This window comes from Haliotis asinina, chromosome 2 (genome assembly GCF_037392515.1).
Source record: "Haliotis asinina isolate JCU_RB_2024 chromosome 2, JCU_Hal_asi_v2, whole genome shotgun sequence".
Lineage (NCBI taxonomy): Eukaryota > Metazoa > Mollusca > Gastropoda > Lepetellida > Haliotidae > Haliotis > Haliotis asinina.
The window spans coordinates 21,604,260-21,629,286 of NC_090281.1; the positions used below are offsets into that span (position 1 = coordinate 21,604,260).

The 25,027-nt window shown below is 42.9% G+C and overlaps 2 protein-coding genes across 3 annotated transcripts; one reads left to right on the forward strand and one right to left on the reverse strand.

The window, feature by feature from the left end:
• Nucleotides 1–1,387: 1,387 nt before the first annotated feature.
• LOC137273396 (ankyrin-1-like) lies at nt 1,388–6,168 on the reverse strand. The gene is made up of 2 exons (XM_067806047.1): nt 6,094–6,168; nt 1,388–3,827 (listed from the first exon to the last, which is right to left on the reverse strand). Exons 1-2 carry the CDS (start codon nt 6,115–6,117, stop codon nt 2,307–2,309), a joined length of 1,545 nt encoding a protein of 514 aa, XP_067662148.1. The 5' UTR covers nt 6,118–6,168; the 3' UTR covers nt 1,388–2,306.
• Nucleotides 6,169–12,175: 6,007 nt separating this feature from the next.
• Nucleotides 12,176–20,243, forward strand: LOC137273397 (vitelline envelope sperm lysin receptor-like). Of its 2 annotated transcripts, none has more exons than XM_067806050.1 (10): nt 12,176–12,320; nt 13,504–13,561; nt 13,898–13,937; nt 14,650–14,831; nt 15,218–15,372; nt 16,389–16,534; nt 17,045–17,126; nt 18,293–18,446; nt 19,647–19,695; nt 19,860–20,243. In XM_067806050.1, exons 2-10 carry the CDS (start codon nt 13,505–13,507, stop codon nt 20,192–20,194), a joined length of 1,200 nt encoding a protein of 399 aa, XP_067662151.1. In that variant the 5' UTR covers nt 12,176–12,320; nt 13,504; the 3' UTR covers nt 20,195–20,243. The 2 variants fall into 2 exon arrangements, with proteins under 2 accessions (XP_067662151.1, XP_067662150.1); XM_067806049.1 differs by having other exon boundaries at nt 12,179–12,316.
• Nucleotides 20,244–25,027: the final 4,784 nt, after the last annotated feature.

The following is a 25,027-nucleotide window of genomic DNA, read 5'->3' on the forward strand; positions in this document are numbered from 1 at the left end:
TAAAATAGTGCAAATAGTGTTTAGTTTGTTGTTTGTGGTGGTGGCGGTGGTACTTTAAATGAAATGTGAACAACAGAGGCAAATCTTTGACCAGATCCCTCTATTTCAAACATATCCGGATAATGCTACATATGGACGAAACATTCCGACGCTTGGACGATCCGTGCCTAAAGATCTAGACATAAGGTTTTTTAGTGGTCTCGTTCACAGTTGATGGAAAAGTGAAAGCAATATTCGATCGTGGCCTACCAACCGGGAGACTTCTTACTCGGGGTGTGTTTACTAATGTTCTCAGGCCCTCGAAGAGTCCTTGTATGGCTGTAAGAGACGCTTGGGGAGGCCACAACCATCAATCGATTAGTTCTCACGGCTGTGAGCGTCATGTTGAACGTTATCGTTGCTAAAGAGTTTCGGCGAGAATGAGATTTTTTTATTTTCCTTTCATGTCAAGATGTTCAGTATTATTCAGAATTAAATTCTAGTTTAAAACCCCGAGTGTCAAGTTTTCAGTTTTGCTTAGTAAACATTTCTCAGCATTCAGACTTCACCTTTACAACTGTGCAACGATTCCCATGTGTACCTGGACCAGCTGTACGCCGGGTGAAGTGAGACTGCACCTTTACAACTGTACAACGATTTCCATGTGTACCTGGACCAGCTGCACGCCGGGTGAAGTGAGACTGCACCTTTACAACTGTACAACGATTCCCATGTGTACCTGGACCAGCTGCACGCCGGGTGAAGTGAGACTGCACCTTTACAACTGTACAACGATTTCCATGTGTACCTGGACCAGTTGGACGCCGGGTGAAGTGAGACTGCACCTTTACAACTGTACAACGATTCCCATGTGTACCTGGACCAGCTGCACGCCGGGTGAAGTGAGACTGCACCTTTACAACTGTACAACGATTCCCATGTGTACCTGGACCAGCTGCACGCCGGGTGAAGTGAGACTGCACCTTTACAACTGTACAACGATTCCCATGTGTACCTCAACCAGTTGTACGCCGGGTGAAGTAAGACTGCACCTTTACAACTGTACAACGATTCCATTGTGTACCTGGACCAGCTGCACGCCGGGTGAAGTAAGCCAGAAGGCTTTTGGAGTTGTCTGTTCACAATGTGTCAATATTCTGTCCATGATACGAAACCAAGTCACTGCAGAATATGGGTTTGAATCCCGGATTCCGATTATGACTTAACCACTAAAATTACATTGAATCTGTATTTTACTGAAAAAGTGAAAACCAAAATGTAACACAAATTCCATTTGAACACTCTCTTAATGGCACAGTGTATTGGTGGCAATACATTCATGACAAGTATAAAATGCTGCACAATAGTATATACCAACAAACAATATACAAAAAATGAATGCAAAATATTTAGTGTTTGGAAGGACATTGCCTATCCTTTTATTCAACATTTAGATAATTTCCGCATGTTCTATACATCTTCGGTAACAGTAAAATGCATCTGATAGTGAACCACCTCCCATCGTCTCATATCGCCAAATACAACGTGTTTTTCTCCGTTCTGATATACACGTGACTATCCAAATTGATGACATTTCAAGTTTCAAAGTAATTATGCTTTGTTGTAGGTTCACACTGCATGAGTTCTTATAACAAAAAAATATTCATTCCATTCCAAAAAAATCTCAGTGTCCTCATGGTTCAGTGGACGATGTTCTTGGAGAAATAACTTATTTCATATAGATTATTTACACCTCTTGAACAATATTTACTGACATTCAAGCCAGCATGTCTCACAAACGCTATACAGAATAATATCATATCACAGACAGCTCCAGTTGCACGGTTAACGCTGGACACGGTTAACCAGTATATATACTAGTGGTAAGAGGTTCACTTATCGAATATATGCTAGTGAATTTGAGTTATGTCGGTTAAGCAGTAACTATGATTAGAGGTTAACTAGTATGTACCAGTGACTAATGGTGGAGTCGGTTGACTAGTATATACCAGTGGCTAATGGTGGAGTCAGTGAACCAGTGAGTCAGTGAGTCAGAATATGTATCACTTGGCTAATGGTGGAGTCGGTTAACGAGTATTTATCACTGGCTAATGGTGGAGTCATTTAACCAGTATATACCAGTGGCTAATGTTAGAATCGGTTCACCAGTTTATACCAGTGACTCAATGGTGGTGTCTGGTCACTTATACTCAGTGTGAGGCATGCGAATACTTATTAAACAAACAGCCTTGAACAGTAAACAAGATCGGAGTTCTGCTTATTCTTTTCACTCCACTATTTAGCAAATATACATACAAAAGTAAGTTTTATGCTTCAAACAGAATGTACTTCTTGATTATGTCCGGCACTGGAAGAAGCGCTACCTTCTCTGGCAAGTTGCCTGCCAGGTGTTTCCTCAAGAACAAACGTAGCAGCTGCCGAGCCGGTAACGGACGGGAACCCACTTCCATCAGAAGTGTCCGCTCGTAGATAGTCAGTCCCGTGGATAGTCGGATAGCGCTCAGGTCAAAGACTGAACCTGCCTCGACCAGCAGGTGGAAGATCTCTTCTCTATTTGCCACGCGACTGTTGGGCAGGTAATGAAGTATTCCGAAAGGGTCTTTCATTCGCGTCACTGACGAAGATCCCTTGAAACTGACGTTGGCGCCGTATTTGATCAGCAGCCGAGGCACCTCGATAGTCACTGAGTCAGAGATACACCGAAGGTACTCGGTAAGGGGGGCGAGGCATGGGGAGGTGTAGGTCAGGACGTCGGAATGAGCGTTGGGGTTGGCCCCGTGTTTTAGCAGCACCTCGACGATCTCCTTCTGCTGCTTCAGGTGGGGAGTGGCACACGCTAGCATCAACGGTGTGGTGTTCTCGTCTGTGACCTCATCCACTGCAGCGTCCCATTTGATGAGTATGTCGCATAGGTCTGGGCGATCGGCAGTGACAGCCGTGTGCAGAGCAGCATACTTATAGTTTGCAGGGCGGCCTGTTTGAGCCCCATGACGTAGGAGATACGACGTGATAGCTAGATCGCCCTTCTGGAGTGCGAAATGTAGCGCTGTTTTCTGCTCAAATCTTGGCGAGCACGTTAGGTTTATATCTGCCCCATATTTGCACAGGAGTCTTACGGCCGCCAGGTTGTGCTGTCTACAAGCTTTCATCAATGGCGCTACGCCGCATCTGTTGCACACGTTAGGGTCTGCTCCGAACTGCAGAAGTAACTCTAAACACTCGATGTTCTCCAAAGGAACTAGATTTATTTCATAACCCATAAAATATTTGTGATCTGGTCTGGCACCCTTTTCCAGAAGAAGTCGCATGCACTCGACATGGTTGTTTTCTATGGCTAGATTCAAGGGCTCGATCGTGTGGTAGCCAAGAGTCTTCATGTTTTCATCTATGTTGTTATCATCTGTAAAGAAATCCACCAAAGCGCCATGTTCGATGAGTATCTTCATTGACTCCAAGCTTCCCTTCCTGGCACACAGATGTATGGGCGTGTAGCCGATGTCGTCCGGCTGGTTCACCTCAGCCCCCTTTTCCAACAGGAACCTCACACATTCGGCGTAGTCGGAATAGGCTGCATAGTGAAGTGGACGCAGGCCTCTCTTGACGGAGCCGTTGACGACGTTGCCACACCTAAGAATGATGCCGATGTCGTGTAGAGATGACTTATAACTGATACAGTCTGCCAAAAGACGCAACAGATAGTCCGGGTCAAAAACAGATGATCGCTCCGAACCACTGTCATCACGTCCTTCACCTTCTCCTTTGTCGTCGCTGTCATGTCCTTCACCTTCACCTCCTCCATGGTCATCGTCGTCGTCTGGTTTGTCACGCTGAAAGTGAAAGATTGCATTCATGTTACAAGTCAGTGTAGAGTGAATGTAATATTTCAAAACGTTCTTACAACTTACTGTTAAACATAAATACTCGTAGTTCAATTCCACTGCTTTAATATTTGTAGATAAAGAATTGTGTGTATAACATAAGTGTGTAACAAACAGTGTATTTTTATTCTTGCTACATTAATGCACTGCTGACGTCAAACACACCAGCCTCCGCAACTCGGCCATCCTCGATATCTCCAGGGTCTACGCTCCGAAAAGTCTCCACTATACCCTGGATGCATCTACGGCTCAGCCTGATAAATTTATTACCTCCCTTGGCTGGCTTTTTATCCAATCAGGTGCCTACGCTGGGAATTTGAGCGAACCAGTCACAACTCACTTTCGCTTTTTAAATTCTCTAACCGATTAAACTTGGCAAACAAACCATGCGTAGGTTCTCTGAAAGTATTAGATGGATTTCTATGTGTTTTAAAAAAGTTTTCGGACCCATAAAGTTGCATGTATGATTTCCCCAAATTGTGAGTCGCACGGCGTAGCAACTGCTACCTTTTATGACACTGGCAAATTCTGTTATAACGGCGACCACTCTGATTGGCTACCGTGAGAAAGCGGAGTCAGCAAAGGGAGGTAATAAAATTATCGGGCCGACCCGTAGATGCGTCCAGGGTATAGTGGAGACTTTGAGATATCGAGGATGACCTGGAGATATCGAGGATGCAACTCGGCAAGCTTCCAAATAACTGATGTCCATGTAGTAATAATTGAGTGAGTTTGGTTTTACACCGCAATCAGCCATATTCAAGCTACATGGCGGCGGTCTGTAAATAATCGAGTCTGGACCAGACAATCCAGTGACCAACAACATGAGCATCCATCTGCGCATTTGGGAACCGATGACACGTGTCAACTTAGCGAACCTGACCACCCGATCCCGTTAGTCGCCTCTCACAAGCATAGTCGCCTTTTATGGCAAGCATGGGCTGCAGAAGGCCTGTTCTACCCCGGGACTTTCACTGGTTCATGTAGTAATACAGCCCACTTTTAAATACAATCATACTGGAAAAATCATGATGTGTGGGTTGTCACTATTTTACCCCGACCCGTTCATATGGTTCTCGATATGCAGAAGGTATAATTTCTTCACTTCTACTAATTATAATGCGGGAATTGCAAAACACGTAGTTTGTCTCCATGTGGAATTGGTTTCATACAACTCGTGTAATAATTGACAAGTCTAGTGAAACACAAGCACATAGACACTCGATCATACAGTCCATATAGCTGTAGGATGGGGGTACACTACAGGGAAACAGGTTGATTTACCCATCTATCACTGTTGACATAACGTTGCAACTCCAATACACACACACGGGCAAACTAACAGACAGACAGACAGACGCGCGCGGGCACACATACTTATGCACACGCACACACACACGCATACGCACAACGCTGGGATCCAGAACAATCCAGCCAGATCCAGTAGATCGTATTAAACGCAGCATCATCTAAAGCGGAACCACTTTCATGCGATTGGGTAGACCAGGAGTCAAAGCGTTGCGCTCGTCACGCCGACGACAAGGGTTCGTTTCTCCCATGGGAACAATATGTGAAGCCCATTTCTGGTGATCCCCGTCGTGATGTAGCTGGAATATTGCTAAAAGCAGCGTAAAGCCATACTCATTCACTAACGTATGCCAAAGACCAATGCCTAGTCACTGAATATGTATAATGTTGATAGTAACAAATACACCCATTAACATTGAAAGGTGTCCAGAGAGTTAGGAGACGAGCCAGGGCAAATCTATTCTTCATTTAGGTTTTTAGCATTGCAGGGAGGGCTCGTCGTTACTGAAAATAATATGGATCAGGGACTGTGAGACAGACTATTATGTCCAAACAAGATGGGTTTCAATGAACAGTTTGCACATGTGCGATGACCTTCACCGCCACAGCTTACTAACAGTAAACAAAACGTGTTTTCACCCACGGCATCAGGCAGTCCGGGAAAAGGGTGGCACAGGCTTCATCACTGAAGTGAACATCGCAGATGATTACACAATGGAACAAAGCACCTCGACATCTGGATGCCTTGTACTGTTTACAATGACTATTTACTGCAACTGTACACCCAGGGACCACTTACACACGTTGAACTAGCATCATCAACCTGCCATCATGTCCACCCCAGCTTCAGCAACACGTACCTGTATTATCAGTGCATCTGGACAAACTTACAAACAAACGTACTTACCTCAGACGCAGTTTGTTCCGACATGATCGCCCCTCTGTACCCCACTTCCCAGCAGCCAGTGCCGGATCTGATTTCAGGGCTATTTCCAGCACACACTGTCTACCTCGCCTTTACTGCCATGCTGGAGATGCGCAACTCCACTAATCAAGGACACGTGGACTGGTTCTCCGAGAACAGTTGACGACGCGGTGTGTTGTTGTCCTCTCTAAACACGCAGTACCCAGACCTGCCAACTCTCACGCCTTTGGCTTGAAACTCACGGTTTTTAAGCATTTGTCACGCTCTCATTGATAATCTCACGATTTTTAAAAATTGAAAAGATTGTATTTTCCAAAATTTATGTTCTTATTTTTCCTCAGCATGGTAATTTTAAAGCACTTTTAGGGTTTAAAAACACTACTTTTCTTCAGCTTCAGGGGGGCTTCGCTCCCGTGACCCCCCACCAGCTCTCCGCCCTGGACCCGGCGGGGGCCTGCAGCCCCTGGACCCCGGCTTCTCCAGGTTTTTGTTTTCTTTGGGGGTTGGAAGCTCTGCAGTATCTAACAACAAAATATTACTACTGCTAATCAAGACACACCAGCAAGAAGACCCAAAGAGACTGTACTGCACATAAACCAACAGCTTGAAATACCCGCATACGAGGAACCAGATGAGGACAGACAATACATTATCGCCTCAAAGTGAATTCGTTTTGGATCACATAGCTTGAGAAAAATGCAAATGAATAACAACATAAAATATGAAATTACTAAAAACATGCAAAAGGAGATAAATATGTAAGAATAATAAAATGAATATGGTGATAACTGGACAATCAACAGTTGTTTGAAACTGGAACGCTTGAGCAGATGGGCCCAGATGGAAAAGATTCTACTCTCTAAAGAGAGAGAGAGAGAGAGAGAGAGAGAGAGAGAGAGATGCTGCTCATACAGAAGTGAAGGATTGTCCAAAGTGACCTATTTTCCTAGCTAGTGTTAAGTTTTGATTTATTTTTTTTTTGTGACTGAAAGAGATTCGAACCAGCACTGAGAAGAAACCGTGACTATACTCTAAATTAAAGTTGAAAAAAAAACATTATTTATTTGAAAACAGATTGAGAAACCATTACAAGATCGCAATATGCGCATTTGATGGAGGCGTCGTTGCCATTTACTATACAGGGCATTTGTGTAAACACATGTTTTAAGCGTGCACCTTGTGGATGGGTGCATACTCATTGTAAGTACATATAAATTCACAAATCGAGTGTTTAAAATGTCGGTTAAACATCCGTGTAATGCACGAGCAAAGAATCCCCAAACTAGCATACTTGTACATTTATGGGTAAAACAACATCATTATAAATGTGTTATTTTCTCATGGCTTTGGATTTGTGTGACTAAATCAAACTGTTGCTAATAAACTGACGAGCAAAAGAAAGTACACGGGTTGTGTTTCTTCCAATAAGATATTAAAAATAACCAAACGTTTAGATGAAATGGAAAATGTATGTTGAAGCATACTGCAATAGACGTGTTGTATCAGCAAAATGACATTGTATCAATGAACAGCGACGTATACGTAGTGATGACCTCTGCGACGGTTTCTACGATGCTGGAAGGTCAAGGCCATCCACTCAGTGGTCGGCAGGCCTGTATGCCAGCAGCACGAAGTTGTCTTGTCACTGTGAATCAGCTCACGCAATTACCCAATGATGAGGCTGCTGATGACGTCATCGCCAACATCCGGTTGCGTAAGTGAATAGTCTGCAGATAACGATCTTCTTGTGGGTGTTGTGACTTTGGAACGTCCAGTTTTGGGTAGATCATATGTCTTGCCTGTCATACTGAAACGGATAAACAGCTGAATTATGATTTGTCTTGTGCAACGCAGTGTCCTTGCAATATCGCTGTTGGAAACATATTTGTGACATTCCTGTGGCCCGTTCTTACGAATTTTGTCAAGTGACAAAATTCCTACGAAAAGTGCGAAAGATGTTCGTGAATGGAACAATAATCACAATTTTGCGAAACTTCGTGCAAAACACGTACAAATATTATTGGTTGCATTTTGGCAAATTAAACATGATGGTTGCGTTCTATACAATCAACGTTATGAATAATTTTACAATTTAGATCGCAAATTTGGGGATGCAGCAACAATTACATCTGCGTACTTTCTTTTGCTCGCCACTTGATTAATCTACTCACTAGTCTGTCTCATTTGTCATATGTCTGTGACGCAAATTTTGACCTGAAGCCACTTAGATATAAATGTCATCTCAATCTACACCTTGAGTGACATAAAACTAATACAGTGCAGTGAAACCAGAGAGGCTGCACAACACATTCAGAAAATTTAACAGTTGACCCTGTGACCTGCATCATCCGTGCAGACAGACAGACAGGCCATTAAGATCTCGCTCGCAATGATGAAGATAGCAGCAATATAAACAAACCAGTCATGTGTAATTGTCACCAGTAGCGCACAACCTAGTGTGTCAAACAGACCCTGAAACAAATTATATCCAGGAAATTCGTGCAAGTGTAGAATATGTAGGAAGTCTAGAATTCCACAGTTCTGAAAATGCAGAAAGTCTCGAGGTTTCTTTTCATTGTATTTTTATTTATTTATTTATTTATTTATTTATTTATTTATTTATTTATTTATTTATTTATTTATTTATTTATGTTATGAACTGTTTTATCGACCAAATGTGTTCATTTTAGAGACTAATTGTTTTTTTAGATGTTTTTCTGGTAGCATGTATTACCAAGAATGGCATTCTTCTCCAGACAACAGTTCAAGATATCAGCTGTACAGATATCAGACGAGGTGTTATACTGTCTGGTAGCATGTATTACCAAGAATGGCATTCTTCTCCAGACAATAGCTTAAGATATCACTTGTACAGATAATAAAAGACTAGTTGTTATACTATCTGGTAGCCTGTATTACCAAGAATGGCATTCCTGTCCAAACAATATTTCAATATATCAGTTGTACAGATAATATAAGAGCTTAATTCAACCAGAATTATATCTCTCTACCTGGAGATATCAGACACACATTTGTCAACTTTCAGTTGTGCTTGTTAGACTATACAGCAAATAAAGGCAGATAGTTTTTCAACTGAGGGACGTTTCAGAATATGTTCATTATGAAACTCGGCTGTAGAGGATAAAATTCACTTTGCTTTTATATGCCCATATCATGCAGATTAAGAAAACAATATGTCCCAAAAAAGTATCCGTTAAAATATCCTTCAGCTTGATTGTTTCCATGTAAAAGGAAAATACTTAACCTAGTTTTTTATGTGAAAAATGTTATTATCCCTAGAAGCAATATCTCCTTTGTGAAATGTCTATAACGTGCGCAGAGGCCTAAAGTACAATAAATATCTTTGACTTGAGTCAAATCATGCAGATTTCGAAATTATCCTGTCAACAGTTAAACAGTGATAAAGGAGAACACAACAAATCATAAAACAATGACATGACATCAAATAATTCACACTTACTTTATTCCAGCGGCATGTGATGCTTTTACCGACCCACATGCATGTCTTTTACATCAATTTACTCCACCGCTTCTTTTGTGTTTGCACTCAGCTGATGGATATATGTACATTGTATCTACAGAGGATTTTTCCCTCTTTCACAGGCGTTCCTGAAATTGCAATAATGCCTAGTGTAAATCTTGCCAAGTTTTTGCATTGCCCTAGTTCATGTAGATATTTCTTGTAGATCTTTTGAGACAGACAACAGCTGTGGCAGTGCTCCGTGCGTGTATGTGGTCACCGGTCTAAGGGAAGCAACTCTTTATTGAAAATGAGGTCGGAAATAGAGGCGGTGAAGCTGCGTAAAATCACCGTTAGAGCCAGAAGTGATACAGAGCGATTATGTTCGTTGTCATACAATACAATACAAACATACGAACGTTTGTATTTACTGTTAACTGAACATGTACGCGCATGCATACGTGCATAACACACATACAAGAAACATACACGCACACATGCGTACATGTAAATACTAAGATGCACACACACAAACACATATTCACAGACCCAGTGAAGATCCGGCTTAGAATGGATCTTCAATAACCCATGTGTGTCGTAAGAGGCGACTAACAGCATCAGATGGCCAGGCTCGCTGACTTGGATGACAAATCTCATCGGTTCCCAATTACCCAGATCGATTCTCATGTTGTTGGTCACTGGATTGTCTGGTCCAGACTCGATTATTTACAGATCGCACTTACACGTACTTCACTCACACACAACGTGGTGAAATGTGTGTAGACAAAGGACCCGGATACAGACGTATGTCGTGGTGTAATAGAAGACAGTTTTGTAGTGGGATAAAACTGAGCCAAACTCCCTCATCACAGTGTGCCTCTTAAGTAAAGGTCACGGGTTAGATAAGGTCGACCACAGTACGTATGAAGCGACCGGGTGGTTGTCGTGCGTGTGTGTATCTTTGTTAACAATATCAATCTTGTCAGAGCGAGACTCGGTCCTACACAAGCTACCGCCATCGGAAGAGTGAGAGAGGTAGAGGGTGAATCCCTGGCACTTGCACGAATTTTGTCCCCGCACTGGTACGCAATTTTGCGTGCCAGTGAGTAAACGGCGTATACTGGCGTGAAGTGTGCATTAACTGTGCGGAACTGCGTACCAGTGCCCAAAGAAAATTTTGAAATTTAAAATTTTTTACATTTCTGGCACGCGTAATATTCGTGCCACTTGCGTGAAGTAGTCGCGAACAATGCGCAGCCTACTCCGAAACACTTTGGGCGGTGCAAATGAAAACTTGTCAGTTTCCAGCCCTGTCCCGCATTGACCCGCTTTGACCACGTACTGTGTGACATGGTCGCGGGAAATTGCACAAAGCTTATACCTTCTAACTTGTCGTGAAGTGGGCGGGTGGGACTTGAGCATTGCCACAACTTGAGCATTGTCACGACGTGTTCACGTGGTCACGGCACGACGAGTTCCCGCATAGTTTACGTCCGTACACACACACACACACACACACACACACACACACACACACACACACTTATATATATATATATATATAGTATAGTTCTTCCATGTCCTATCTGAAGCACCACCCTGTACCCCCACCTTAACAAGGAACCTGTATCCAGCATCTACCATCAGTAATAATGGTGTTGAAGAAATTATAGTCGTAGTAGAATGATCCAGCTTTGGGAGGCTTCTTCACAGAAGTACGCTCGCCATCCACTGCCCCCCAGACACTTGTAGAAGTACCATCTGCAACTAAAACCTTCAGAAAGCTCATTCCACCCCTTGTCAATTTGGTACCCGGGTACATCGTGCTTGTGGACCTACATGATGGCTTTGAAGACCTCTAGTAACAACTTACAGAGTTTACTAACTTCAACTCTGAAGCTGTGCTGTAGACTTGCATACGAATACCAGTGGCAAGGAAGCGAAGAGCGGTTGCTAGCTTGGGTCCCACATCCAGCAGTTCTCTCCTGAATATGGTCTTCTCCTCAAGATGAAGGGTTAACTTCTCCACAATCTCTTGGAACAAGTCGGGGTAATGTGTGTATAGCCTCTTGGATGTTCCTTGTTGGTAGACACCTGTCCGTTTCTGCAACAGCAGCCTGTTCTGTGCTGTTCAACATCTTGTTGGTCGACAGCAGTACATTAAGCTGGGATGATGCCTGCTATTTTTAAAGCGTGGTGTCAAGCGGGACCATAAAATACCACGACTGTTTAACGCATGCGCGAAATGAATGTGGCAATACATGCCCATGTCGTGCGTTCCGAGTCGTACACTAGAAATAAACAATGCGCCAACAATACTTGACCTAGACGTAAATAGGTCGTGCGATAGCGTGCCAGTGAGTGACAATGCGCATCATTTTCGGTCACGCGTTGCATGTCAGGTGCGTAACTTGTGTGTAAACAGGACGCGAGCAAGGCGCAAACTAGACTTCACGCTTTCACGCGTACCATCTAAATAACACGCATTGCCACGACAAATTGCGCGTCAGTGCGGGGGGCCAAATTCGTGCAAGTGTCATGGTGGCATTAACCGGAAATATCAGTGCTGTGATGGCCTTCAGAGGCTTCCATAAGCTACACTCACTGCAACAATACGTCACATCTCGTGATGCACGAGCACCACGTGGGAACCTTTACGACTGAAGGCGTGATCGCACTTTCTGTCTCGTCCAGCCAGTACCCCGGACGGACGCGAGGAGCCAGGTAGGTATGTCAAAGTCAGGAAGCTTCTCTTCGGACAGGTCTATTTTGTGTATGTAAGCATGGATGTTTTGGAATCAATGTCCAATACTGTCAAAAAAGAAATGTAAAAAAATAAAACTTCTTTAGAGCTACTTGTAAAATTATTACTTAAGATTTTTATGTAGGAATGCAACGCGAGTCTCTGAAGATCTATTCAAATGTGCCGCTGTCGGAAAGCATTGCTACAGTTCACGTACATAAAAACAAAGTTGAATGCCACATACGATTTTCTCACATGTGTTCATGGTGAAAGCCTCAAATTGTTTAAGCTAGTGTACGTTTACTCCACCCTCCACCCTCAACAATCAACTGTCTGAATGTAAAGATCCACCCGTATCCCTCCACCACCCCCTCCCCAAATTCTATTCTACTCAGAATCATATCACCTGAATATATATTCCCCATCCGATAAGGATGAATGTTACATGTTTAATTTATCTGAACAAACTGAAAGACATATTCAACTTCAAATAATGCCACTCGGACATTTGTTTCCTCGTTAAAATTTAGTGGGGATGCGGGCTGAAGTCTTCTTATTTCTAATTACATGACGACGACAGCGAGAATGAAACGATAATGAATTCTTGGTTTAGATTGTTTATATTACACGCTATTAACAAGGCGCGGAAACTGAGATACGTTCATTGAAACCTGTAACACTAAATCGTAGTATATTAAAGTCAATAAATTAAGGCGAGAGGCTAATCTATGTCCAGGGTGCCTTTGGGAAAGATTTCCTCCAGTAACCTACGTTTTTTATAATTATTCTATGTCTATGAATAAATGGTTTTGTAGAAAGCTTACTCAAAACCTAACCCTAAACCTAACACCTAGAAATAATCATAACAAAACATATTCTTCAAAAAAAGTAGGGGATAATGAACTTTCAATTTTGATAGGAAGTGTGTACGTTAACAAACGTTTCAAGGACGACATCTTATTTACTCGATTATTTACAGACCACCGCCATATAGCTGGAATATTGCTGAGTGCGGCGTAAAACTAAACTGCACTAATGTGTTCAATATGTGTGTATTATCAGGTCACAGACATCTGTAATAAAGGTTTCAGCAGTGAACTTTTGTTCTACCAGCTTATTACATTCAAAATAATGCAGCCTGTCTTTGACACATGGCATCTCGTTTTAGAATGATCGGGGTGATGTTCCCCGCTGTGGTAACGGTGCTGCAACTGCTGTTGCTGTTGGTAAGTTCAAATTACAAACATCCCTTTAAAACACTAGTCATAAGAGTGTAAATTTACTTGCCTCCAAAGCATTTATCATTGGTGTTTTACGTTGTACGCAGCCACTGTGTAACATGACGTGGTTTTAAAAAAAGACGTTATTGGTACGTACAAAACAAATAATGCGTGACTAGCCGATTTAAGAAGTCTTGTAACTGTCTTCGCTCATGAAATCCCACGGCGTTCAATGTTTCTGGAAATCAGGTTTCCAAAAATTAGTTTTGGAAACATCTAATCACACGAGTGTCCACCGCGAGCCAGTTTTCCCATTTGCAGATGTGTGTTGTATCTTTTCAGAACATGACGCTCGCGATTCCTCCCGGTTACGTGCTCGAAGGTAAGTGGAACATGTATATTATGTCATCGATTTACGATGGAGGGTTACTTCAAGCAGGGTTAGGGGCGGTGGGGTAGCCTAGTGGTTAAAGCGTTCGCTCGTCTCGCCGAAGACCCGAGTTCGATTCCCCACATGGGTACAATGAGTGAAGCCCATTTTCTGGTGTCCCCCACCGTGACGTTGCTGGAATATTGCTAAAAGCGGCGTAAAACCAAACTCACTCACTCCAGTAGGGTACATTTCATAACCGGTGTATATATGACGCTTTACATATGGTCTTCTCCAGGAGAACCGGACACGGCCCCCCAAGGGTTCCGTCACTGCTACAACCATGTAATGTGTTTTGGGAAGCCTGTAACAGAAATCATTTTCGTTTGGAAACGTTGATGCATAATCAAATATTAGGTGGGGAACATTTGCTGTATATTATACATATTGTATACTATATACATTGACAACATATCCAGAAGAAACAGTAATAGATGTTTCAGTTTGGAACTCCCCAACTTCAGTCAGTGACTATCCAGTAATTGTGACTACTAACAGCGGTGTTTGTCCGGTAGTTGACCGTTTACGATCCTTTTGTCCTGTAAGCATGACTACTAACGGTGTGTGTCCAGTAGGTATGACTGCCAACGGCGTGTTGGTCCAGTAAGTATGACTGCTAACGGTGCTTGTTCAGTAATTGTGACTGCTAACGGTGTTTGTCCAGTAAAGCACACCTGCGGTGCCACCCTGAAGGAGGACAGTCAGGTGACCATTCTCACAGACCTGAACGTTGGTGTCAGTGTGGAGTGCAAGGGCGAGATAATAGCCATCAAGTCCTCTGATAACGTCAACTACAATTTCAAGGTAGCCTATGAGGGAGACCCCAAGAAGAAGTGCGTGTTCAAGGTCCGTATTAAACCATTTGACACCATTCGTCAATGACATTGGGCAAAATTTGTGAAACTTTGGTGACCAAAACAATTAGCAGTCGGATAAAAAAAGTTACCAAATAACAAATAATACGTGCCTTCATATGCTGCAGCTAACAGTAATGTCCATAACTGACCATGATGCAGGTTTGTGCATAAAATGGCCATCCACTATGTATTAAGTTCTGTGGTTTCGCCTATATACAACTCGGCATTTTATGCAACTACAAGGCGTTCTCCCCACGGTGATTTGGGGAGAATATTGCTGTTACTTGAAATAAAATTCGCTCAGTGGCATAAAAATTGGAATCAACAATAATTTACATGGCACTTTCAGTTAATATCAGCATATTCTATTTATAGACCCGCAAACACGCTGGCATCCGGATGGTGCTGCTGAACATCAAATGGTCCGAGCCCAGGGAGATGGTTAAGACCAAACAGGAACAGTATCTGATCACGTGCACGCTCGACCCTCATGCCGTCAACCAAACGGTCAAGCATGAGACTAAAGAAGGGTAGGATTCTCTTGGACTAAAGGATTGCCATGGGGCATACTTTCAGATTGTACTTCCGCTAGACTAGTCTTTCAAGATATCCCCCACTATACACTGGAGGCTTCTATGGTTCAGTCCGATGAATTTATTGCCTCCCTTTGCTGGCTCTTTATCCGATCTACTTGTGAAGGTACGGGATAGAATAGGCCACCAGCAACCCATGTTTGTTATAAGACTATGCTTGTAAGAGGCGACTATAACGGGATCGGGTGGTCAGGCTCCCTGACTTGGTTTTCACATGTCATCGGTTCCCAGATGCGCAGATCGATGGATATGCTGTTGATCACTGGATTGCCAGGTCCAGACTCTATTATTTACACACCGCCGCCATATAGCTGGAATATTGCCAGGTGCGGCGTAAACTGAACTCCTCACTCTTTAGCCGAAATCTAAAAATCTGAAATAGTGTCGCATTGCGGACAAACCACGGCATCTGCCACCGCTATCTTTGCCGACACTAGACTAATGCTTAGTCTCTGAACACATAATTTTCACTGTAGCAAGCAAACGGACCTATTTAAATTAAAAAAAGAGCCTAAGGCCCAGCAGAAATTCATGAACATGTGGAAATCTAGACTTGCTTTATCTTGAGCTTTAGTACTACAGGGAGGGCTAGGCTGTAGGGAAAATGTTGTTCAGCGAGTGCGAGACACTCATGTTGACACCAACAAGTTTAAAATTGATCTTCAGTAACCCATGCTTGCCATAGCGACTAACGAGATCTGGTGGTCAGACTCGTTGACTTGGTTGGCACGAATTGTCTGGTCAGCACGCGATTATTTCGACCTGCTCCATGTTGCTTGAATATTGCGGAGTGCGGCGTAAAACTAAACTCGCTCACTTGGCCGTCCCAGTCGCTTCTCCGTTACAACATTCACTCGTGACAAGTAAATAGATATTGTAATTAACGTTTTATTAAATTATATACATGGGAAGCCAGGCCCCATTGGAAGGAATTGGCTCATTTTTGTTCCCAGTTTGTTAGGACCTACAGAGCTTCAGCAGCAGATGGGTCCTCCATCTACATCGACGTACTTTCTGAAAGTCTCGGACATCTACGGCCGGCCTATCAAGACTCATGTCGCCATCGGGAGGAAGGTTCAGCTGTGGGCCAGAATGAAAGGTACAGTCGGGGGAGAGGAAACATTTCAAACATTCTGCTACCATAGGGTAACGAATATGGACATACGAGGAAAATGACACTACATTCTCCCTGTATTTGATATCAAAATAAGGATGACCGGGCGCGAGAGACAAAAGGTTTGATAGGCATATGTAAACTTAATCGTTGTAAGGTGATGTATACTCTAAGGTAAATGCTACTTTTCTTGTGCTTAATGAGCAGTTTTAACGGCATGTTAGAACATACAGTGAAGCAGCCTAATCTAATTAATTTAACTAATTTAAGCAATTTATTAGTTGGGTTTGTGTGAAATGAAACATTGTCAAAACCAGCGAATAACATGAGTGTTGAAACACGCCAGCACCATGTTCAATTCAAACTCAAACACAACAGCCAAATGCATGTCTGACAGTTCAGCCTTGTGGAGTACCGACAGGTATACTTGAACAGCTGACAAGTGACGCCAAATTATGTCTGTTGTCAAAAATGTCAACATCTAATAATCCACAGCTGCCAACAAGGAGAAGGGTGTTCGTGCAGTCAGCTGTAACGCCGTGGCAGGGAAAATGTCATACCCCATTTTACGTGGCGGGTAAGTGAAGCATCTCCGTCCTATTTTTTATAGCATTGCATGATCCAGTATGGCAGCGGTAACTGGTAGTCTAACTTTGGATAAAAAAAATACCATTTGAGATACCTTGCGTCAAACTGGCAATTCTAGATCCGTGATTTTGCTGACCACTTCCCTAATTATGCTGCCCATCTAGATCTTGCTGAGACAGTTTACACGTGCTGACACGGGAAGATGTTTTTACCAAATTAATACTTTATACTTTTTTGTGGTTCAGGACTTAAATTCAATTAGCCTTTGATATAAAGTGGTTGTAGCAATTTACCGTTACCATTCCACTTTAACAATGAACTCCTATCCATAGTTAATTGTACTGAACAGCAAAAGAAACACTTTGAAAAAATGAAATATAAAAAGATTATGAATAAGCGTTCATGTTTGTCCTCCGTTTAAATACTTCACAAAATGGCAGTTTTCTTTTGCAGGTATATAGATATATATCATTACTGCTCGACAAATAATGGTGATACCATGATGTATTTTGTGAAAATAAGTTCGATTTTAGATATTCAAAGATACAAATATAACCGCCGTTCATACGTGGTATACAGAAGCAATTGTTTCTCATGCTTGTCAAATCCATCTACGCTTTTTTTTTAAAAAAACATGGTTTTAGTCTTGTGTCGTATGACCCTCGACTCATGAAGACCATGATAGAATAGGTCTTCAGCCACCCATGCTTGACACAAAAGACGACTATGCTTGTAAGAGGCGACTAACGGGATTGGATGGTCAGACTTGCTTAATTGGTTGAATGTCATCGGTTCCAATTGCGCAGAGTTACAATTGCTACTTATGACTGGATTGTCTGATCCAGACTCGATTATTCAGACCGCCGTGATGCAGCTGTGCGGCCTAAACCTAAACTCACTGGTGGCGTGACCCTATCCAGATACCTTGATACAGACGAGGTTCCGCTAAGTAGTCACCTGTAACCATGTCATGCACCATCTTAAATTTGAAATTGACAAAATACATGCAGTCATTGCCTTTCTACTGAAGATCTATTCCAATGGTCACTGTCTTTGCTATCATTTCTTGCGATTATTTCGAAACAACTGAGGTAGGTTTTGAGGCAACTAGAATGAATGAATGAACGGTACTTGTGTATCAGTCTGTCTTTGCAGGTGCGGTGATGGTATCGTGTTTCCCAGGAATCAAGGCTTTATTACCAGAGGTGTAATTATCAGAAGTCCATTTTTTGGTGCTTTCAAGCTGAGGAATGAACCCTTTATTTCCTTCACGTGCAATTTCACATCCTGCAAGAACAAGTGTGACGGTGTAAGGCCAACTTAAGTAACTAGATACTGTGACTTATCAGATAGCGGGGAGTTGATTTGTACAACCCTAAAGATCCGGGTTAGAATAGGTGTGCAGTAACCTATACTTAAGAGAGACGACTAACGCATCGGTTGGTCACTCCCTGGCTTGGCTGATTCATATCATCGTATCCCAGATGTGTAGATCGGTGCTCATGCAGTTGATCCGTGGATTGTCTGGTCCAGTTGTTTACAGGTCGCCGCCATACAGCTGGAATGTTGCTGAGTGTGAAATAAAACTAAGCTGAAACGCTCAGATTTGTCCACATACTAAGTTACGGCTGTCCAAGTCGTTATCCGACTCATGTTCTGGCCGTGAAGATCCGGGATACAATAGGTCTTCAACCCATGCTTGCCACAAAAGGCCACTATGCGTGTAAGAGACGACGAACGCATCGGGTGGTCAGATTCCCTGACTTGGTTGCCACAGGTCACTGTATCCCATTTGTGTAGATCGATGCTCATACCGTTGATCACTGAATTATCTTCCATTATTTACAGATCGCTTCCATACAGCTGGAATATTGCGGAATGTGGTGTAAAACTCACTGTTTCACAAATGTACAATGTAATGTTTAAATGATCAGTCAGTGTATCATGCATTCAATGCACTCGATGTACAATGCATGCTCGTAGCTCCCAAACTGACTTATTGCTCCAGATTTTCCTAGTTAAAACCGATCCGTGAATGATCCGGGTTCGTTCAAGGACCCATAAAGGCCCAGGGTAGAATAGGCCTCCAGCAACCCATGCTGGCCATAAAAGTCGACTATGCTGGTCACAAGAGGCCACTAACAGGATCGGGTGGTCAGGGTCGCTGACTTGGTTGACCACATGTCATTGTAATCCAGTTGCGCAGGTCGATGTTCATGTTGTTGATCACTGTGTTGTCTGCTCCAGACTCGATTATTTACAGACCGCCGCCATTTAGGTGGAATAAAACTAAACTCGCTCATTCACTCACTCTTGTAAGTGACCAAACGGGATCGAGTGATCAGGCTGGCTGACAATGATGACAAGTCATCACAAGCAACTATCCCAGTTGCGTAGATCAGTGTCCGTGGATTCCTGGATTGTCTAGTCCAGAAACAAACCACCGCCATATAACTGGGTGCGTAAAACTAAACTCACTAACTCCAAGTTGAACCTTGGTTCTTTGCAGGATTCCTGTAAGTTTGAAAGACGGCGACGGGACACGAGACTCCATGAAGGTAACTTACGCCATGCACTAAGGTATGATGTTGGTGCGGACAGCTCGCCGCGAGACCAGTCTGCAGCACAAATTAATGATCCACCGAACTGCTTGAAAACAAGTGAAGCCTTTCTTTAGTACTACATTTCATGTTTTCCTAGAGGCAGTGCTGGTCTGTTGCAGAAAACCCTTCGGAAATCAGCCTATCGTCTGACCATTTAAACATATATGGACTGGAAGATGGAGGAAGTCGACGAGACATGGCTCGGAGAATGCAAGAGCTTGCTGACATGGGCATTGACGTCGTCCCCGAGTCGTGCAAGATGTCCAGTCGGGGAATGGTGTGTCGGGCGGTGCAGGACGACTCAAGCATCCTGAATATTGAAGACCGCGATGGTTTCTATGGGCTGTTGGCTGTTGGACTTCTGCTAGTGCAAGCGTGCGTTACCCTAGGTCTGGTCGGAGGTTTGGTCCTTGCAAGCAGACGAGACAGGCGAATCGAAAAATCAAGTTCATGAACTGGTTCCATCCTTTCTTGTAGAGGGTTATATAAATTCTGTGATTAATCATGATATTTGCTTTTTCTGTTGATACAACATCGATGCATCATTTGACGTGTGCTGTTGTTCCACTGCAGAAGTTCACGTTGACTTTCAACGCTGCAGTCATGTATTCCAGTGGTACCATTTGCAGATCCTCGTGTGTTTGCGAGGATTAAAGATTACAAAAAATAATTTCACTCCCGCAACTTGAAATGCTTTACAGTACAATTACGTCGTGAGTTATTGCACTGTGAAGCATTTGGAGTTGGGCAGTTCATCTCAAAACATATTTTTATATCTTTAATTGTCGCCAAGACACGAGGGTCTGTGCAGCCTTTATACTGTCGGAGTCATGACTGATACAAACTTAGGTCTCACTGTTTAATCGTGATGGGTTGCCATTGGTTCAACAATTTAAAAGAACTGCTTGTGTCATATAGATAATAGACGCTACTGTGATGCTAACAGACCATGACACAGAAATGGGCTTTACACATTGTACCCACATAGGAACTCCTATAACCCAGGACTTAGGCGTGACAAACGCCTTAACCACTAGGCTACCCCAAGGCCCATTCAATACAAAGACAACAATACATGGGATAAATAACACATTAACAGTGGTGTGTGTGTGTGTGCCTTTGTCTATTCCACACTTTGAGACGATTCTGTATCTTTCGTGTCGTCTTTAGAGAAAATGCACAGGCATGCTAATAAAGAACGAATACAAATCACGGCACTAGGGCATTTGATACAAGTGTAGCCAAGTAACATTACGCAATACAAAATACCTTTTTTCATTCATGCTTATTCTCGCTCACCCATTTGTGATTACACCCCAAACCATTGCTTGGTGCGGCGTAAACCTACATTACTGTACCCCACCGCAAAGTGAGGGTTGTGTAGGTCTGAGGTTCTTCAGAGATGACAGATTTTATCGAAAACCCGTTATAAATAGGGAAACCAAATGTGGTGTGTTTTCTGCACAAGAATGCCTTCATGGGGTTCAAAACGGAAACCGTGTTACAACTGGTTACCGAGTACTTGCTCTTGTCATGCATTTTCTTGACTCGGAGATATCCCCAATGGGAACAGTCTTCTCAGCAACCCTTTGTAGATATTGAAATCAAGTGTGATGTGTTTTAAACAAGGAAAACAAACAGAAGACGAAATTCTGGTGGAATCATTAGATATCATTATTGAACTTCCCGGAGACCGCCGCCATACAGCTTGAATATTGCTGAGTTCGGCGTAAAACTTAATCAATCCATCACCGTCAAACTATTTAGATATAAGATGTTAGGTAAAGGCGGCTTCCCGGAAAATTGGACAGTGCTACATTGTAACGACACACAAGAAAGGACCAAGAGAATACACACTAGAGACGTGACCCCATTAGTTTTAAATAATAGAACAAATATGAAAAGACAACATATCAGACGCTCCGTTTGGCCTTAAACAGGGATACACCACAGAAGGTATTTTTGCAATGCCGTCTTGCAGAGAGGAAGTTCATTAAAAGTTAAGAAAACATACTTCTTGTTATCTTCCAGAAAGCATTCGGCAGTGTGTATAGAAATGGACCGTGGTTGAATATTTAGAAAGACTACAAGAAAATAAGACCCGTGAAGGCCCTGGGGTAGAATAGGCCTTCAGCAACCCATGCTTGCCATAAATGACGACTATGCTTGCCGAAAGAGGCGACTAACAGGATCGGGTGGTCAGGCTTTCAGACTTGGTTGACACATGTCATCGGTTCCCAATTGTGCAGATCGATGCTCATGTTGTTGATCACTGGATTGTCTGGTCCAGACTCGACTATTTACAGACCGCCGCCATATAGCTGGAATATTGCTGAGTGCGGCGTAAAACTAAACTCACTCACTTTATGTTTATTTACTTTTTGAGTTAGATTACAATTCATAGGTTCGCATTTAAACCTAACGGAATGTAGGAAGATTCCCACTTAACATCGATCGACAGATAAATATGATCAAATATTGTGTACACCTGACGAAAACTGAAAACTGCATTCTCAATAGCGCTTATGGAACGGCGGAGAATCTATCCATCAGATGGATGAAGGGGATAGAACACGCACTGGATTATAATGGTTTCAGCTTCATCTTAAATGATCCCTACTCTGAAAATTTCGATCATTCTTCTTTCGAGACGAAGACTTCGGGACAATTTATGTAGCATTATGGCCAATTTAGTTACGACAATACCCAATACCTACGTGTACAAAGAATTTAAAATGTTACACAAAGTTAAGATTATCTGATTAAAGTTGGTAATATTAAGCACAGAACACTATGTAAATTCCGTCAGTCATCGCGCACTCTACACGTCGAGACAGGGAAAGACGGCAACAAACCGAGCAGAACGGAGTCAGGGAAGGTGCGTAAAATGTAACGGCGATGAATTAAAAGGTGAAGGAGTCCAGTTTTATGCCGCACTCAGAAATATTCCAGCTATATGGCGGCGGTCTGTGTATAATCGAGGCTGGACTAGACAAGTGACCAACAGCAAGAAAATCAATCTGCGCAACTGGGAACCGTTGATTTGTGTCAACCAAGTCAGGGAGCCTCACCACCGGATCCCGTTAGTCGCCTCTAACGAAAAGCATAGTCGTTTTTTGTGGCAAGCATGGGATGCTGAAGGCCTATTCTACCCCGGGACCTTCACGAGTCAAAAAATTAGTATCACTTCATCATTGAATGCCCAGCCTACAGTGAATTAAAAAATAACTATTTACAGCAAAATCATTTTAAACAACTTTCACATTAGAAAATTCTACAATTATTTTCTAGAAATAATCAAATATCAAAATATCAAAGAACTTGTTGCAAACTCCAAGAACAACAACAAAGGCTTGTGGCGAACGGTCTTTTTCTCACACAGCAGCCGAAAATCTGAAATCATGTGACAATGTCACAAGTTTCAAACCTACTCTAAACCCATCTCCTCCAGCTGGCACATCTCTCAAAACACTTTCCAACCCAATTGACTGTATATTATATACTCGGCACAATAAAGAAACTCTGCATACAAAAATCTAAAATCTAAATTCTTCAATATCATTCGTGTAGACACATAAAGATTTAAACTCACAGATAAGTGACATGTATCCAACATGCATGCACGTGCCATGTTCCGTGACGTCATTGGTTTCGTCCTTGAGACGTGCAATACGTTGTTGCACGCGCATTCCGGGAAAGAGAAACAGAGCAAATGAATGCCACACAATATTGCCACTTTGGAATGCTCAACCCCTGCCCTTGCGATCGTTCAAAAAATTATACGGTTATTGAAAAGCATAGCATGCCAAGGCTAACGTCTGCACAACTTGATGAGGCCATTGAGATGGTCCGTCGTGGAATGTCTCAATGACATGTGAGACGCTACCAGAACACAAATGACATCATCGATCGGCCACGTTCAGGACGTCCACGTGTAACAACGCCAAGACAGGACAAATTGATAAGGGTTTCGCCACGGGTTTCAGACTGCAGTGACCATCCCAGTGACTGCCCGGACCATCCCAGGACTTCACCGTATTCACCCCAGCACAGTTCGACAACGTTTACGTCATCACGGGATCAGACCACGACGTCCCGCCATACGACCTATCCTGATACAACGTCATCGACAAGCTCGTCGAATGCAGAGCCGAAATATCATGTCCACAGACCCTTGTTTTGGTTGAGAAATGTTGTTTTTACAGATGAGTCCAGGTTTAACATTTCCATAATGATGGACGTCCACTTGCCTATACACGCGTGGGAGAACGTTATGCACAGACCTGTGTCTTAGAGGGGAATCGCTTTGGTGGTGGTGCTGGTGGTCCCGTGATGATTTGGGGTGAAATAACAGCACGCCAAAGAACTCCTTTGCTGATTGTTCAGGGCAACCTAACTGGTGTGGGCTACATTGATCAGATTCTTCGACCTGTGGCAATTCCTTTTCTGCAACATGATGGCCCTAGGTTAACATTCCAACAGAACAATGTCCACCCTCATACGGCTATAGATTTCTTACAACACCACAACGTTGACTTACTGATTTCAACTGCAAATTCACCGGATCTCTCCCCGATAGAGCATGTTTGGGACGAGATGGATCGACGTCTATGTCGTCTCCCTCATCCCCCTTATAACGTCCTTGACCTTGCAACAGAACTTGAGAGAATCTGGCGTGACATCCCACAAGCCTTCCATGCACGTTTGATAAGCTTTATGTGTCGTCGACGCACTGCTGTTCTCAATGCCGATGGTGGACATACCCGTTATTGAGCTTGTGACATGGTCGTTTGATCCCTGTCCCGTTTGTGACGTCATTGTAATTGACTTTTCAATTGAAATTCTCCCGACTTGTTATGGTCTCATGATCCCTCCATTAACGTTTTTATGTACCTTTGACATTGTTATCGTACTTATCAACTGTGATAATATTTTGACAATGCACAGTTTCTTTATGTGGCTAGTATATAAAGAATGTAATAGGATTAAGAAACTTAGCAACGTATATAGAAAACTTTCCAGGAACGAAACTATTAATCTGCATAAAAAGATTATTATACTGTTACATCCTGGCGGTCTTGAAGTGAGTGAGTTTAGTTTTACGCCGCACTCAGCAATATTCCAGCTATGTGGCGGCGGTCTGTAAATAATCGAGTCTGGACCAGACAATCCAGTGATCAACAACATGAGCATCGATCTGCGCAATTGGCAACCGATGACTTGTGTCAACCAAGTCAGGGAGCCTGACCACCGGATCCCGTTAGTCGCCTCTTATGACAAGCAAAGT